This window comes from Phasianus colchicus, chromosome 7 (genome assembly GCF_987193195.1).
Source record: "Phasianus colchicus chromosome 7, bPhaCol1.hap1.1, whole genome shotgun sequence".
Taxonomy (NCBI): domain Eukaryota; kingdom Metazoa; phylum Chordata; class Aves; order Galliformes; family Phasianidae; genus Phasianus; species Phasianus colchicus.
In genome coordinates, this window is record NC_143442.1 from 4935054 (window position 1) to 4952155 (window position 17102).

Genomic DNA, 17102 nt, shown 5'->3' on the forward strand with positions numbered 1-17102 from the left:
ACAAAAGCAAACATGAGTGTTAGTTGTCCTTTGCTTCTAAAGGAAGATGAATTCTTCTGTGAAGTAAAATGTGTATGCAACTTTAGATAGTGAATATACTATCTGAATTTTAATAAGGATAGTGACTTGAATTGTGAGTGCCCTGTCCTTGGAGGTGTCTGAGGTAAGGCTGGATGGGTCTCTGGGCAGCCTGGTCTATTGTTAGATATGGGGGTTGGTGGTCCTACATGTGGCAGGGGGGTCAGAGCTTCATGATCCTTGAAGTTCCTTCCAACCCAAGCCATCCTATGATTCTGTGATTAATTTCCATGTAAATATAGGAAAGTAAAAATACCACTGGAGGGTAAACACCGATTAGTCATGGAATGTTTTGTAGTCTCTGGATAAATTTCAATACCTGTTCCAGAAATTTGATGGCAATAGAAACTAATTTTAAATTTTTATCAGTTTATCTTAGAATTTTTTACCCAGCATATTAAGATACATTTGCAAGAAATATTCGCCTGTGTATCACTTTAACGTAATGGTTTATTGCTATTTTCTTTAATTAGTCACTTTTTCCACTTTGGTGTCTGAGGACCTGTGTTCTATATTCAGTGTTTTCATGGTAGCAGAAGAGTTCCTGTCAGCTTTTTCTTTCTGTTAGGGGGCAAAAACAAACAAACAAAAAACAAACAAAAAAACCAACCAGCTATTTTCTGTTTGGACTGGGGTGAGGCAGTGTCTTGGGAGATTATCTGACTTTAGAGAGAGACCTCAGATGCGTAGGGTGATGATATTCAGCATTCCATAGTCACAGATATCTTGGCCTAAGCAAAGGTATGAACCATAGAAAAGTTTTAAACCGTATTTTAACAGTATCAAGAAATTAAAATATGAACTTGTATAGTTGCAGTTTTATGATGTAGAAAATACCATATTCCAATTTATCGGTGGCCTTCTGAGTTTGATTTAAATAATACTCTTTCAATGAAAGCAATTCCTTACTACAGATCTAATGTATGTTAAGTGAAATTTTATTAGACCTAGAGGAAAATCATTACGTTACTGGATTCTATCTTAACTATATTTCTGAATTTGTGGCAGTGTACAGTAAATAAGATTACATGTAGGTTAGAATTCCAAAATGGAAAGAATCCCTCCCTTTTCTCATACTTTAACAGTAAATTTCTAATTTTTGTGAAGTTTTTTGTAACTCATAGCACCCACTGACTAAAAGCACTGCTGCCTTTGTTTTTTCCTTATAACTTGTGTCCTGTTATTAAACCGTTTTCTATTCTTTTACATGTGCGTTTCTTATCTGCTTTAGTATATCAGTATGTTTGTTGAAAGTCAGGCACTCCATGTACTCTGTTCCTGATGTTAAGCTAGTATCATTAATTTCAGTTTTCTCTTTTTATGTTTTTTTCTTTTTTTGGTACTCTTTCATCTCAAACTGTGTACTCTCCTGTAGCTGTCAGCTTTCTCACGGTCTTCTGTTTGAAAAGGAAATGAGAAATTTTTACTTTTAAATGTGAGCAGCCTTATTTCATTTAGCTTCAAATGAAATCCAATCTTTTGGTTGGCTAAGCTTGGGCATGGATGGGAGGAAGGAGAAGCAGAGAGATCTGTTAACAAGAGCTTCAGAACTGCCATAAATCTATCATACTTTATACAGTACAGCATCACGAAGAACCAAGCCAACTAAAGCTACTCACAATTCTTGCTGTCTATTTTGTTTCATAGCAAATATATAAATTGTATGAACACATTCCATGGTATGCTAATTTCTTTCAGCAATTAAATGTGAAGTTAAAATAATTAATATAGGCAATAAATGTATATTTTAGAACTAATCAATTTTCTGATCAGTTCTTAGCTTGTAAATTCTAAAGGTTAATGCTGAATTAATTGGATACAAACAGGTATTTTATCTTGACCAAGTATGGCGGAAGAATCTCTGGAACCATGAAAAGCAACGTTACAGGAAGTAGTGAAAGTGAACAGAGGCTTAGATCTATAATTGGTTTTAATAAGATAGAGAGTAGATTGTCAGCAATTTAGAAGTATCATTTTTATATAAGTAAAGTGCATATATTTGGAAGCGTAGGAAGAACTTAGTCATGTATTTAGTCATGTTTTGCGGCTGGACTTGATAATCTTTAAGGTCTTTACCAACCTGAGCAATTCTATGATTCTATGTATTTTTAAAGTAGAAGGGTTCAAAAAATAAATAAAAAATTCTAGCTGCAATCTGATGCCAAGGAAAGTCTTCAAAAAGAGTCTAATGTGGAGGATAAGTTGGTCCACATTGTATGCATATTCAGAAGCTGTCAGGGTAATCTTTCATTTGTCAGCTGGTGATAGAATGTCTGCAGCTATTTAAGGGTTACTGCTGAAGAAAAAATGTTTTTCTAATAATTTTTTTAGGCAGCAGTCTAGAGGTCATATGATAAAGGGTGACACAACTGTGTGCAGTACTGTAAGAGAAGTAGATTGACAAGCAATCAGGAATGTAAATCAATTAAGTAGTGCAAAAGGCTGTCCAGTTCGTTAACAATGCTGGTTCTGTGCATTGCAGTGATCAAAAGAAAAGGATTGGTGAAAAGAATTAGTAAGGAGTAAAGAACCACAAATAGTGCACTGTGATGCTCTATAAATCCATAGCACTCCCACATCTTAAATACTTTAAACAGATCATATGAAAGATTCGGAGCATGCTTGACAGACTGATCAAGAGTGTGGGAAAGATTTTTGTATGAAGGCAGGTAAAATGCTGCTTCTTGAAATACAGCTTATAGATATGTTTCTGTATGATGGAAGTCTGTGAAATGCGAGGTGGCATGGAGAAGGGAAGTAAAGAATGGTTATATGGTTGTTTGTGATAGAATTAGAAAGAATGATTAGAGCTACTACTGGGGAATGAAAGAAAGTTTTGATAGTCGAGCCAACTGCATACCTCTTTGCCTTCAAGAGAATGATTTTTTATTAAAAAGTAAAGAATGGACTTAGCAATTACACAGAGAAAGCGGTACAAATATGAAAGGAATATATACCTGTGCTGGCATGCATCATTTTTAGATTATGGTGATACACTTTTCCAGTTCTGCACATGAGTGGACATAAATGTGTCTGCTTTATAGCACTGTATTTTTTCCACAAGTTTTCGAGTCCATGCTGTATAAAGGAATAAATTTTGATGTGGACAAATAGTACACAGATTGTTAGAACACTTCAACCATAATTCTGCCTTTTGGATAATGGTTGGACTTAAAGATCTTGAATGGTTGGACTGGAAGTTGATTGATTTGATGATCAATAACTAGTATTCCTTTTTATTTTTCCTGTATGGTGTTTTATTTGAATTCTATGCTTAAAGAGCAACTTCGGAGGAGTGTAAAATGTAATATCCAAGATAGTAATATCCAAGTATATATTTGCATACAAAGAGATGGAGGTTCTATTAAAATTATTTAAGTAAACGTAGTTGAACTAAAAGAAGTCTGTGGCTAAACTCTGACAGCAATAGTGCCAGGTAAATGCAGATCGAATCAGTGAGTGATCACTGAATGATCTCCTGAGATCTCTTGCAATACTTATTTTTATGACATCCTTCACAATGTTGTCAAAACCCTAAATCTTGTTTTTGATCACTTATTTCCCGAGATAGATGATTTACTAATATGAATATTCCATTAGCCATTAACTCCTGAAGGGCTCATGGAATCTTCATAATTTCGATTTGTTTTTTTAGGTTTGCTTTTTCTGTCTCTTACATGAAGTTGTAAACTATGAGTTCCTTCACCCCTGCCCCACTTCACAATCCCAATTTTTCCACATTATTGCTATAGTTACAAGAGAAGTGATAATGATGATAAATTAAACATTTTTATATTTTTGGAAAAGACAAAATCAAATATAGTTATGACATAAAGATAAAGGGAGTTTATAGTTCATTAGCAGTCAAAGGAGCTATTAACTCCTTAACTTCCTATTACCAAGTTAATATTTTTATGCCTGTTGACCCAGCTGTCTTGTTAGAGATGCAGAAGTAATTATAGAGAGGATGTGAGATGGTTTGTTTTTGTTTTCTTCATTAAGCCTTGGAACAGCAGGAAAAATGGCAAAGACTGGGAGAGAGCTGCCAGCGATGGAAAGAAACTTGTCAGAAAAGTGTAGAAGATTGTGACTTTATGATAGAATAATCAAAAACGCTGGATAGAATTTAAGTAATCCATTAATCTGAGGCTTTGAGGATTTCATTCCTCCTGTAGTTCTGGTCAGACAAATAAGTAGTTAAAGGATTCAAGTGATGTAGATCAATTTAAGGAAGCATGCCTTGATGAGAGAAGCAAATGGTTTAAGTTAGTTTTAGTTTGCCATCAGATTTTAGTGCTTGAGTGTGAGCTATTTCCCAAAGAAATTCAAGCATCAAATTTTTCTAGTTAGCTAATTACTATATTGTGGGCAAGTGCAGCATTGAGGAAATATATTCCAAACTAATTGATTTTGTTAATTAGAGATTTGTCTTGATGAGTCAGTTCATCACACTTCCCTGTTCATTGCTGCTAATCTTCTATGTTGTTTTCTTGTTGTTGCTATTCCTTTTTTTTTTTAATGGAAAAATCACTCTGATTTTCTGTTCATGTTTGGAATGTCTCTATATGAGTGCTCTGGAACTGTATATGTGCAATAATGAATGAGGACTACAAGAATAGTTTCAAGATTTTGTAGCACTGTCCTCAGTCATCTCACTTCATGCTCTTAAAAGCAATTTCAGCACATCTTATTTAGAGGAGAATGGTATAAAGTTGCTTGAAATAAAACGACTTGGGAAAGTTTTTTTTTTCTTTGAACAAAGTAAAAATAATTTTGCATTTCAAATTATCTTTTCATATGAGGTTTTTCACTGATGTAGTAAGTGTAGATCAAATCAAGGGAGAGCATTGAATTCACTGAAATTCACTTATTCACTTTACAGACCTGGCTTGACACTTAACGAAATGAAACATGCTGCTTTTGTCTTCATTATACCAATGTTTTTTTATTCCATGCCTCCTGATTAGGAGTGTACAATTGCTTACATTTTAATGGTATAAATAGACTGCAAAATTCATTTCTCACTGAAAAGGACCATTTTTCTTTTGGTTTGGGCTAAGATGATCAGAGGGCTGGAACACCTCTCCTATAATGGAAGGTTGAGGGAACTGGGTTTGTTTAGCTTGCAGAAGAAAAGGCTTTGGGGAGACCTCATTGTGGCCTTCCAATATTTGAAGGGAGCCATTTAAACAGGAAAGGGTATGACTGTTTACATGGATAGATAGTGATAGGAGAGGGGGGAGTGGTTTTAAACCGAGACAAGAGATGTTTCGGTTAGATATTAGGAGGAAGTTTTTCACACAGAGAGTGGTGACACACTGGAACGGGTTGCCCAAGAAGGTTGTGGATGCCCATCCCTGAAGGCATTCAAGGCCAGGCTGGATGTGGCTCTGGGCAGCCTGGTCAGGTGGTTGGTGACCTGCAAATAGCAGGGGGGTTGAAACTAGATGATCATTGTGGTCCTTTTCAACCCAGGCCATTTTGATTCTACAGACGGCGGGAAAAAAAATCCCCTGGCTTCATGAAGTTATAATTTTGGTGGTAGTATAAGTTTTTTTTTTAAAAAAAAAAGTCTATTATTTCATTATTTGCCTAGAAAAAGAGATTAGAGTACATGCGCAATAGTCTTAGTGATTCTTCAAACAGAATATTCTACATTTCTAACCAGCGTAGTTTTCACAGATTTGACATACCTACACTAGCTAATGAAACAAGGTTGATAGCATGGTAGTTAAAATTTCACAATCAAATTTTAATGTCACCAAAAAATCACATCACCAGCAATTATTGTTAAGTCAGCAGAAGATTCTCATACAGCTTTCTGTAATATTAGCAGCAGCTACTAAGTAGGTGCAGTTGTAGTTTCATTTACCTTTAGACTGTCCTTAACAAGGAATGCTAAAGAAAAACCTGAATAAGGCTTTTACCCTCTTTGGTCTATAAAAAGGAGATCCAGTAGTGAATAAGGTCATCAAATTATGTTAATATTAAAATAATCACACTTTGAGCAGTTAGCTTTCTAATTGTCAAATAGCTGTAAATTTCAGTGAGAAATTTGAAGGAAGGGTAATCCATAACAATTAGAAATTATGTAGTCACCAACAGTTTTTAGTATTGTAAAGTGGAATGTACATCTTTACCTGATTGCATTTCTCATAAATGCTTAATTATCTTTGTTTTCCTTCAGATATAGGTGAATAAAGTGTTTCCTAGAGTTGTGATAGCAAATTCTTGTTAAAAAAGTTGTTCTTGAACTGTTAATGAGTTAAAACTTCTTACAGAATCTTGTCATTTGTTTCCAGTGAAAATCAAGTGAAGCAAATTAGGATAAGTACGATGATAGTCATAATATAATGAGAAGAAATGTGGTGCTGCAAGAAAAATGACTAGTTCTGAAGGTTGTTTTTATATTTTGTGTATTTCGTTATACAATTTTAGCTTCAAATCCATGTGCTGCTAATGAGGGCAGAGGTCCATGTTCTCACATGTGTCTGATCAATCACAACAGAAGTGCTGCATGTGCATGTCCACATCTGATGAAACTTTCTTTAGACAAGAAAACATGTTATGGTAAGTTTTTCTCCCGTGACCTGGCAATTATCTTAAGTCTTTGAATTTGGCAAATTAAAATAGCCTTAGAAATAGTCTCTACAGAGCATTTTAATGATAGATTTAAAAAGAAGCATCTAGTTTTTGATAAGTAATAACTTATGGTCAATATATGGGATGTGTGTAGCTTTAGTATTTATTACCACAGACAATTTATCTATTGCTTGTATGTATGATATGTTAGCAGAATTTAACAGAAATGTTTAAAATAGTGTAAGGTTCATCAGAAAATGATGAGTCAAGTAACTTGAGTAGCAAGAATATATTTACAAGCTTTAGTCTCTATCTGTTCTTCTAAAATTTTCTAAGTGTTGCTTTCAAGGATTAAGAAAAAAAACTAGGGCTGTTTCAAACGTAATGCCTCCTATTTTATGATGTTGGCCCATGGCATCAGAGGCAGATATTGGTGGTATGGTGGCAGAAGTTGAACTTTGTCACCAGTATTCTATTTAATTTTGTTGCTGTGCCACAGATGGCAGCAGAGGGGCAGTCTGACAGAACAGTGTCTGAAATGGAAGTGCGTATGGAGCAAAAGTGTGTCCTTGAATTCCTCTATGGGAAAAAAAATGACACTCATTGACATTTATCAATTTTTGCTGAATGTTTATGGAGATCAAAGAATGGATGTGAGCACAGGGAGGCAGTGGATGATGGTTTCAGCAGAGGTGACAGCTACGTGAAAGATAAGCCATGTTCTGGGTGGTCATGCATAGCTGTCGCACGTCTAAATGAAGAGCATCTTGACCCAACTCATCTGCACAAATTAACTAATGGTGGTGACTATTTTGAAAAATAGTGCTTTTCAGCTGTGAACTTGCTCTATCAAATTGCATTACTGTGCTCACTGTATCTGTTGTAGCTTCTGTGGAAATAAATAGGAGGCATTACTTTTGGAGCAACCTACGTAAAATGAAAAGAAAATATTAGACGTAGCTTTGAAGAAGAGCTTTATATATTTATATATATAATTTATATATATTTATATATATTTATATATATTTATATATATTTATATATATATATATAAATTAAACACTTTATTGTCAATCCCTAGAAATGTCCAGAAATTGTTCCCACTATCTCTTAAAACTCTGTAAAGCATTACTTTAATCAGTGTTTATTAATAATGTGAAGGAAACCTCAAGAAAAAACATTTTATTGTGTCAAGAATATTGTGGTAATAAAGTTACCCTTACAGTTCATACACAGACCTTTGCTTCAATAATTTAGACTTCTGAGATAAAGTAGTGTTTTGTTTTGCTTTTAACAGCTTTATTGTTGTTTTTTTTTAATTAGAGGATGTCTAAGTTTTAATGAGCTTTCTTTTTTCCTGTTGCCTTGACTTTTCCTGCTTATGCTTACATTGTGATATTTTTACTGAGTATTGTTTGCAAAACTTTGTTACACTGATAGTCTTCTCCCCCTTGGAAATACCAAGTATCTGTAATGATATTGTCTGCATCTGTTACGATATTCAAATAATTTTTTTTATTAGGGTAAAAAGTTCAAAGTTTAAACTCTTCCCTTACAGCTTTGCTAGACTGTATTGATATAGTAGCATAGGAACATCTTGTCCCGTACCCAGAATTGATATATTTTTCCTGTTATTTTTACGCTCTGTAATGTAATTTATTTCTCAAATAACACTAAGTGCAGGTTTCCTGGAGATGTTAAATCATTCATACAAATATTATTTACACATTTGCAAATGAATGATTTGTACTCTTGTTAGCAATGATGCGAAGGGGATGAGGTGATTTTTTTTTCTTATCTTCCAACAGAAAGGAAGAAATTTCTTCTTTATGCGAGACGTTCAGAAATAAGAGGAGTAGACATAGACAACCCCTACTTCAACTTTATTACAGCCTTCACTGTTCCTGACATTGATGATGTGACAGTCATAGATTTTGATGCTGTTGAGGAGCGGTTGTATTGGACTGATGTGAAAACACAAACCATCAAGCGTGCCTTCATTAATGGCACTGGTTTAGAAACTATTATTTCAAGAGGTAAGTAACATAATATTGAATTGAAAACAATAATGGATGTATGGGAACTGCTGAATCATCATGGCCTGAACCTCTGATTGATCACCTGAGGCAAGCAATGAGTCAGCCCTGGGAGCACAAGTGAAGGCAATTCACCTGTGCTGCTGGAATGGGTGAAGCCTGGCTCCACCTCTCCTAGGCCTATTTAAGAGCTGACTATCAGTGGGGAAGGATCTCTTCCTGGAGATCCCTCCTTTGGAGTTTTACAGGGAGCCCAGGACAAGGCTAAGCACTCTTATTTATTCTCTTTTTGTTATAATAACCTGCTTAGCCAAACTCTCCTGTTTATTTCATAATTATAAGATCTGTATATTCATTGATTATACAAACAGGTAAGTGCGTGTTCTAAATTTGCTGATGTATACATGTTAAAATTCTTGTTAGGTATCCTTTGCACTGACATTAAATAATGCATGTAAACAATAGGGAAAATAATTTGTTTGGAATTCTAGTTTATTTTTTGAACGTATAATTTTATTAAAATTTTTATTTTTATTGAGATATAACAGAATTCTTTTTAATTGAGATTAGAATTGCATCATTGTTTTACTATGTAAAGTATACAGTGAGAATTTGGGAAAAAAACTGCCAAGAAACATAAGGAAGCTTAATGAAACTGACTCATTTCTGTTAACATTATTATTATATTATTTTTAAACTATTATCTAGCATTATTTCATAATTTCATCTCTTTTAATTGATATTATCTTCTGCTGTGGAGTAATTATAATCATATTCATGAAAGGTGTAATTTATTGTAGATAAAACTTAAAAAATTACCACATTCTGACATTATAAAGACTACTTATTATACATAAATGATCTCATTTGCTAACAGTCATTTTTATATTTCTCATAAGATCTTAAGCTTTATAAGAGTGTACCTGTGGGACTCCTGTTGGTTGAAGTCTCATGCCACTGTTGCAAAGATACTAAAGTCATGGTTTAATCTTCTTAAGTATATGAAATCCTTGTTTTTCAGTTCTTCCAACCAAAAACTAAAAATGTTGGGGATAAGTTTCAAATGGGTCAAAGTTGTGATGTTCCTAATGTAACCACTTAACCTTAAATATATGTGGCTAGTCTGTAGCAACATCCATGTTAGTTGGTCAGCGGCAATAATTCTGTCAGTCAACATAACCAAGTTAAATTGATGAAGAAATATATTACAAACTATTAATCATAATGAAATCACGCTTGGCCTTCTTCCTTAAAATGCTTGGCAATATGAAGGGATGTACTGAGGCAGAGGAGCATTTTACAATCTAGGAGTTAAGCAGTGATGTTACACCTAGCTTCTAAGGCAGGTATTGATTCAAAACGATAATATCTTGTTAAGGAAGGGTATTATATGCAAAGAGGTTTTGAAGCTATCTCATTAACTGCATCTTACTCGTGGTCTACCAATGCTACCTAATGTCACAGATTGCTCCTTCCAGTAATCATGCTTTTCCTAAATGCTACAGAGCCTGTTCTTGTAACCATCTAATCTAATAACCATCTAATCTAACCATTGTTCTTCCATGAAAGCTGTTGCACATTTAATAAAAATTGTGATAGATTCTGGATAGAGCTGTCTATGTTGGGCAATGTAGGCCTTAAAATACGTTATTTCAGAAATTTTTCATCATTTTTCCTGGTTTTTAAGTTCATATTCAGTATTATATCTTCAGTAACAACAGTAACTTCCTCCAGTGGCTCTTGATTTACTACACTTTATGCCTTAATCCGTGAATGCAAGTAGATTTCTTGCAGCTTTTGTGAAGCTTTGGGTGTATTTCAAACCTAAGCTGTTTGTTGCTTCATCATTTCTTCCCACTCAAATCCTATGGAGGAAGTTAACATCATCAAAGGAACATTAGATATCAGCTTCAGAAACAATAATAATAATAAAAAAAAGCATTTTCATTGTAGCTACTGATCTATTTATGTGCTATACTATGAGCACATTCTGTATTGAGCCTGCCTGACAATAAAGAAGGGAGTAGGTTTTTAAACTTCATAATAGTTTTGTTGTAGGAAGTCTCTTAATGTTCTATACATTAAGTATGACTTAAAGTAGTATTAAGCTTCTTCTTATGTTTATATTTCTGAAGTGTGATCTTTAAGCTTTCTAGTTGAATTTTAAAAAATACTGTAGTAGTGAGTAATAAATTCTTAAGTAGAAAAATGCACTACAAAATACAGCATCTGTCTGATAGTGATTTTTGGACAAAAGGATTTATGGTAATTTTTTAGGAGAATTTAAGTGGGATTTCTTGAATCCAATACTATTTCCATGTTATTTCAATTGTATCAAGCTGAAGTGGAAAAAATGATTATTCATTGTTGGCGATCATTTTAAAAAATGCATCTCCTTAGAATATTCCACAAATTTAGTTTAAAACAAAGTAGGAGAAATAATTTCTTTTTCTCAAAGACTGAGAGTAGTCTAGAAAAAATATCAATAGTATTGCTGTCAATTTTTGCAGATATTCAGAGTATCAGAGGTCTTGCAGTGGATTGGATATCACGGAACTTATACTGGATTAGCTCAGAATTTGATGAAACACAAATTAATGTGGCACATTTAGATGGTTCATTAAAAACCTCAATCATCCATGGAATTGATAAACCCCAGTGTCTTGCCGTTCACCCAGTAAAAGGGTAAGATTGATTTTAAAAAATAATCTGCCACAAACCTCACCCGGAGATTTCTTCTTCTTTCAGATTTTTCATTTACCCATTCTGTTTTCTTTCAAACTGGACCTAGATTTATTCATTTAAAAGACTTTTCTGATTATTTCTCAACTGAATATTGCTTCTCCATCAAAACCTGGTTTTAATTAAATGCTATACTCATTACTTATATATTTTGCATAATTCTAAGCTTACAAACATGTTTTCTCTGCTGGTGCATTAAAATTGCTGTGTACACAGAGCAACATTTTTAATGTTTATTTTCTTCAGTAAGCTCTACTGGACTGATGGAAACACAATTAACATGGCTAACATGGATGGCAGCAACAGCAAAATCCTCTTTCAGAATCAAAAAGATCCTGTTGGTAAGTATTATTTCTGTTTCTTAATCAACAGTACTTTAGTATAAGCATTATCTTGGAATGCTTTGTCATAATATGACACAGTAAAAAGAGCATGCACAAAGACATGGTAAACACTGACACTTGTGTTTTACCATTTGAGGTGCTTTGACCAATTCTGGTTGAATGGAAATCCACTATAATGGATCAAGTATTCTATTGTTAACTTCTAGCACTAGAGCAGTTATTTAGGCTGAAGGTGAACTAGAACCGACTGTGTCTTTCCATCTTTAGTTCATGAGAAAAAGAGTTTAGAGAGCAAGGGTTTAATCAATTAAATCCACGTGAGAGGATTCTTTAACTAGAACTGTGGAACTTTCCTCACTGAAATCTGAAATAATGGGAAGATAACTTTAATATTATTTTTTTTTATAGAAAGGAGCAGAAGTTGAAGTGTTTAATTTGTAACAATGACTAAACCTCATTTTTAAGATCTGATAATTGATATAATTAAGAATAATTAAGTTATAGCATTCTCTGGAAAACTATATCCTTTCCATGCATATTGTTTTTTGTTTTCATACAGTTACCTTTCTTTTTGATTTCTTTTTTTAAGGGAGTTAAAGGAGTTGTGTCAATTGTCTGTGCTATATTAATGGCTTATCAATAAAGTGTTTTAAATTTTAAAGAATTTGACTTTTCATAACTGAATACATAAGCAGAAACAAAACATTAGTGAAATAAATTTGGCATTAGAGCTAATTTGAATGGATGTCTGACAACTGCTGTATGTTTAATTTGATGCTACATATGTGCAGCTATAAAGACAGTTGTCTATTTGGAGGAAAAAAGTGATAAAATCAGTAATTTTGAGATGAAGCATATCCTCATATAATAATATTTGGACAATACTAAGTAAGGCTGTGTGCAGTCTATTGCACTGAACATCATGTGATCACGGGTCACAAGGTCCTAAATTGCAGTGCTTATGGTTTCTGTCATTGAATTTGTTCTGAGTAGCAGTAAAGCCACTGAACCAAATACCTGGTAGAGTGGTAAGTACTTTTTTTTGTTTTTCCTTCTGTAAGTATATCAGTACGGTCAAAGGTTTCATGTGCAAATCCGTGTAGGTTTTGTGACATTTTTCTTCATGGACATACAGTCTCAGTGGTATAAGATGAACTATTCATGCAGTTAAACATTCTGGCAAGCCTTGCAAGACCGAGGATTACTACATAAGTTTTTTACTTCACCACAGAACTGCAAGTGAGATGATATTTTTTCTGTAGTATTGGATTAATTTAACACCTTTGAGATCTCAGTTACTTGAAGTAGGTTATTCCAGATTGAAAATTTCTTTTGCATAATAACAAGACCAGAGATTCATTTCTCCCTTCTTATAGCCAAACTGAAACTGTGCAAAGTCATGAAGTAGGTAGTAGGTAAAGTCTCTCTATATAATCTATATGCATGTGAAGGGAAAATGAAGTTAGCAAGTAAAGTATCAGTGAAATATTTAATTATTAGTAGACAGCTTGCCTTATTTTTATTGTTAGTCAGGATGAAAATAAGATTGTTTTACAGATAGACAGTTCTATAGTTAAAACGAGCATTAAATTTCTAATATTCTCTAAATATCCACCCACATGAAATACCTGATTACTTTTATCTTTAGCATAAGATTTTTCCGTACTAAAATCAAGAAAACACCACTGAAGAACATGAGTGGCCTTTTGTTTCAAACCAAGAAACTGTATTTTTATTGTAAGCAAAAATAAATCTCATGCAGTGCTTGTTTTGAGTATTTGGGAATCTACATGAGAGATCTAATAAGTGAATTCATTTATATAAAAAGATAAGACTTATGAGAGTTTGATACTCTGAAAATGTTTTGTTTAGTTTTCCTGAATAAAAAAATTCAGTCTCTGAGTTAGAAATATTCAGGTTTTCTCTCATTTTGAGTCATGTTGAACAATGACAGTTTAATTAACATCAAGATTGCATAGTTTAGAGTTCTTGGAAACTGATAATTTTGCAAACTTGTGTTTTTGTCTTAACTGGGACATACTGTATAGATCCTGATAATCCATTCTGCAGTTCAGAAACTGACATATCAATTGAAAAAGAACTAGTCACTGGAGTTTAAAAATTACTTGCTGTGGGATTCAGGTTTAGTGCTATATTTGGCTGTCGTAATTTGTGAGGCAGATTGCTTCATCATGGATATCTTCAGTTAAGCAGTTTGTCATAAAGCTTTAAAAGAACAACCATGTATCTATAGTATTATTTTTAAGAAATCAGATATTATTACATCATGGAATGTGTTGTTTCTAGAAAGTTTTTTTTAAGATCTTTGATAAAACTAAGTAAATAAACATACTGGATCACATCGGCAGCTGTATTCAAGAGGCTCCATAATTATTGGTTATTGAGCTCTTGCTTTTTTTTACACAGAGTTTTATTCCTTATCCTAAATAACCTTAAAGTTTCCATTTGGGTCATGATTTTAGTACTTTGCTATTTGCTACTGTAGTGGTTCTTGTTTCATTTTTTGTATGTTTCATTATTTGAATATCACTTGCTAATTTCTTCTTTTTTATATACAGAGGACTCTGCAAACAAGCACACATGCAAACCAAAAAATCTTACTGAGATTGGCCCTTGAGATTTTATTTTAGATTTAAAAAAATAAATTATTTCTTGAATATATGTGGACGTTTAGCACGTATTCCAAATTTTAAGCACATCACAGAATCTCAGAATGGCTTGGGTTGGAAGGGACCTCAAGGATCATGAATTTCCAACCCCACTGCCACATACAGGGCCACCAACCTCCACATTTAATACTAAATCAGGCTGCCCTGGGCCTCATCCAATCTGGCCTTGAACACCTCCAGGCATCCACAGTCTTTCTGGGCAGCCTGTTCCAGCACCTCACCACTTTCTCTGTAAAGAAAAAAACATCTCTGTAAACATTACTATTTATACATGAACTGTAAACAGACATAAACTGATAAATCTTTCTTAATCCAGTAAGGAAAGAATGAGATAACTCTTATCTCCCTGAAGAATTTTTAAAAATCTTTTATTTCACTGATTGTTAATAATGTCTGTATCTCAACTCATACATATACAATTTATAATATTAAACTACGTAAATACTACTTATTTGTGAGGAAGATACCATCTGCATAATTATTCTTCTGACTTCATTTTAGCTATGTAGTTTAATTTTAGGAAACTCTCAGCTCACTAACATCTAATCTTCAGTCCATTCACTTGCTGCTTAATGTCGTGTTAAAAGGAGGAATTGGACAATGCTTTGGATTATTAATTGTTCCAGATTAGTTTAACGCAGGAAGGGTACATGTTAGAGCAGGTCACCACTATGGCTGTTCTCCCAGAAAATTGCATTGCCGTTTTTCTTTTATACCCTTTATTATTTATCAGATGTATGAGCTCACCTTGATGAACAGTAGCAGTTCTTATCTAGCTGATGATTCTGGGCTGTATGAAGCACTCTGAGTTTGTGATTTTAGGTCTTCAAGGATAGTGAGCCTGTTTTCCTTACACCTCAGTCTTCTGAAGAGCAAAGCATGCAGAGACATACGTCTTGATGATCAAATAATGATGAGTCCTTCCAAATCAGTATTCTGTTGTGCACACAGTATTGTCATCAGGTAGCTGCTAACACAATACATTTTTTTTTTCCACAATGCACATAAGGTTCACTTTGACAGCCTTGAGAAAGGATGTAAACCATCCATGTGAAAGTGTATCATGAAGACTGTGGCACTTAAGCAAATCACCTGTTTTCATTAGTAAAACCAGGAAAATTAATGGAAAAAGTAAGCGTTTTTGTTTTGCATTAGAAATAATAGAGCACTACAGGAAAAATGTTCTGGAAAAGAAACTTGGATAGGAGATTGATATTTCTATCAGTTGATGCTGTGTAATTGGCATACCCATGCATAGAAATACTATTCTAATAACTAAAATAATAGAAAACCTGGCAACATTACATTGTAATTTTTGTATAAGTAACATTTATAGCATGTTTAGACATCATCAGTAGATTTCTGTGCCTGAAATCAGTGAGCAGTCAGGAGTTACAGGGAATAGCAACTGCTATACAGTAGTATGGCTACCTTTGTACCTGTGTAGCACCTTTATAACTCAGTGGCAGGGTTCATCCACGTTCTCTGGATGGTTTCCTGTGCTAGGCTGAAGTACTCAAGTTCTACTTGTCCCTACAGTATGTGGCACTACCCTTTCACTTGGATCAATGCTTATTGTGCAAGCTGAAAAGCACTTTGCAGAGAGATGTTGCTAGATCCGTCTGCCAAAGCAACTTCGTCCTTATCCTCCCTTTAGCTTGAGTTGCTTATCCTCTAACCTATACACTTGCAGAGAGGAAGAAATCTCAGTAGCTTTAAAGAAAATGGAAAACTGCTTTTGAAAAGCTTACAAAGTGGCAGCCTTTTGGCCTACAATGTCAAATGTGTGTAGAGGAGTAGTGGCATGATACCAGCTCTAAGTACTGCTGCACATGGCACTGCTTCCTCCTGTTCAAATTTCTCTACATAGAAGCAGATTATGGGATAGAAGTGTTCTTATGCTGTGCAGTTTCTAATTCAATATTTTTTGGCAGTTTTATGTTGAATGCTTGAGTTCTGGGAAAAGTCTAGTACAAAAGCGAACTATTGTGCTATGTATTGTTACAATGCCAAGCATATTTCTCAGTGGAAAATTTGTTGCTGCAATTTCTTCAATACTTGTAAATGATTAGAGAATCTGAAATATATTATCTTTTAATTCTTTGTCTTTTAGAGAATTATATGTTTGCTTTATTTAGTAGTTTTTTTTGCAAGTGTTTCTAAGTTTTCTTGCATCTAACTCCAAAGAGCTGATCACGAGATCAGTTTACTATAAAACCAAATTAAAATGTGTACTGCGAATATATTGGTTACAGACATTAAGTTGTGGTATTTTTATTTTTTCAGCATTTTAAAAGAACTGTATACGTAGGGAGAGAATGGGCTTTTTAGTCCTTAAAAACACACACACAAAAAATAGATTGTTTTTTTTTTTTTTAAGTCTGAATGTTCATAACTTTAAAATGAATTTTTGGGTTCTGGTTGACATTTCCTAGTAGTTAATGACCTCTCTGAGGACTTGGGCTCTTTCAAGTATCTCATTGCCAGATGGTCCTTTCATCAGTCACTGATTCATTTCTGCAGATGTTTGGAGAAATAAAAGGCAGAAATATTTCAAGAAAAATGTTGTTTTCACTACAAATGACCAAATTTATTTAGTTTTCTTGATTTCTTAAGTTTGAGTGTATAAC

At 33.8% G+C, this 17102-nt stretch overlaps 1 protein-coding gene across 3 annotated transcripts in view; it reads left to right on the forward strand.

The window, feature by feature from the left end:
* The window catches only part of LRP1B (LDL receptor related protein 1B), a 591311-nt gene that overhangs the window by 423781 nt on the left and 150428 nt on the right, over positions 1-17102 (forward strand). For all 3 annotated transcript variants that reach the window (XM_090143529.1, XM_090143530.1, XM_090143531.1), the window contains exons 28-31: positions 6517-6648; positions 8469-8696; positions 11207-11381; positions 11685-11779. In XM_090143529.1, coding sequence (XP_089999655.1) covers positions 6517-6648; positions 8469-8696; positions 11207-11381; positions 11685-11779 — 630 coding nt within the window. The remainder of the gene's footprint in view (positions 1-6516; positions 6649-8468; positions 8697-11206; positions 11382-11684; positions 11780-17102) is intronic.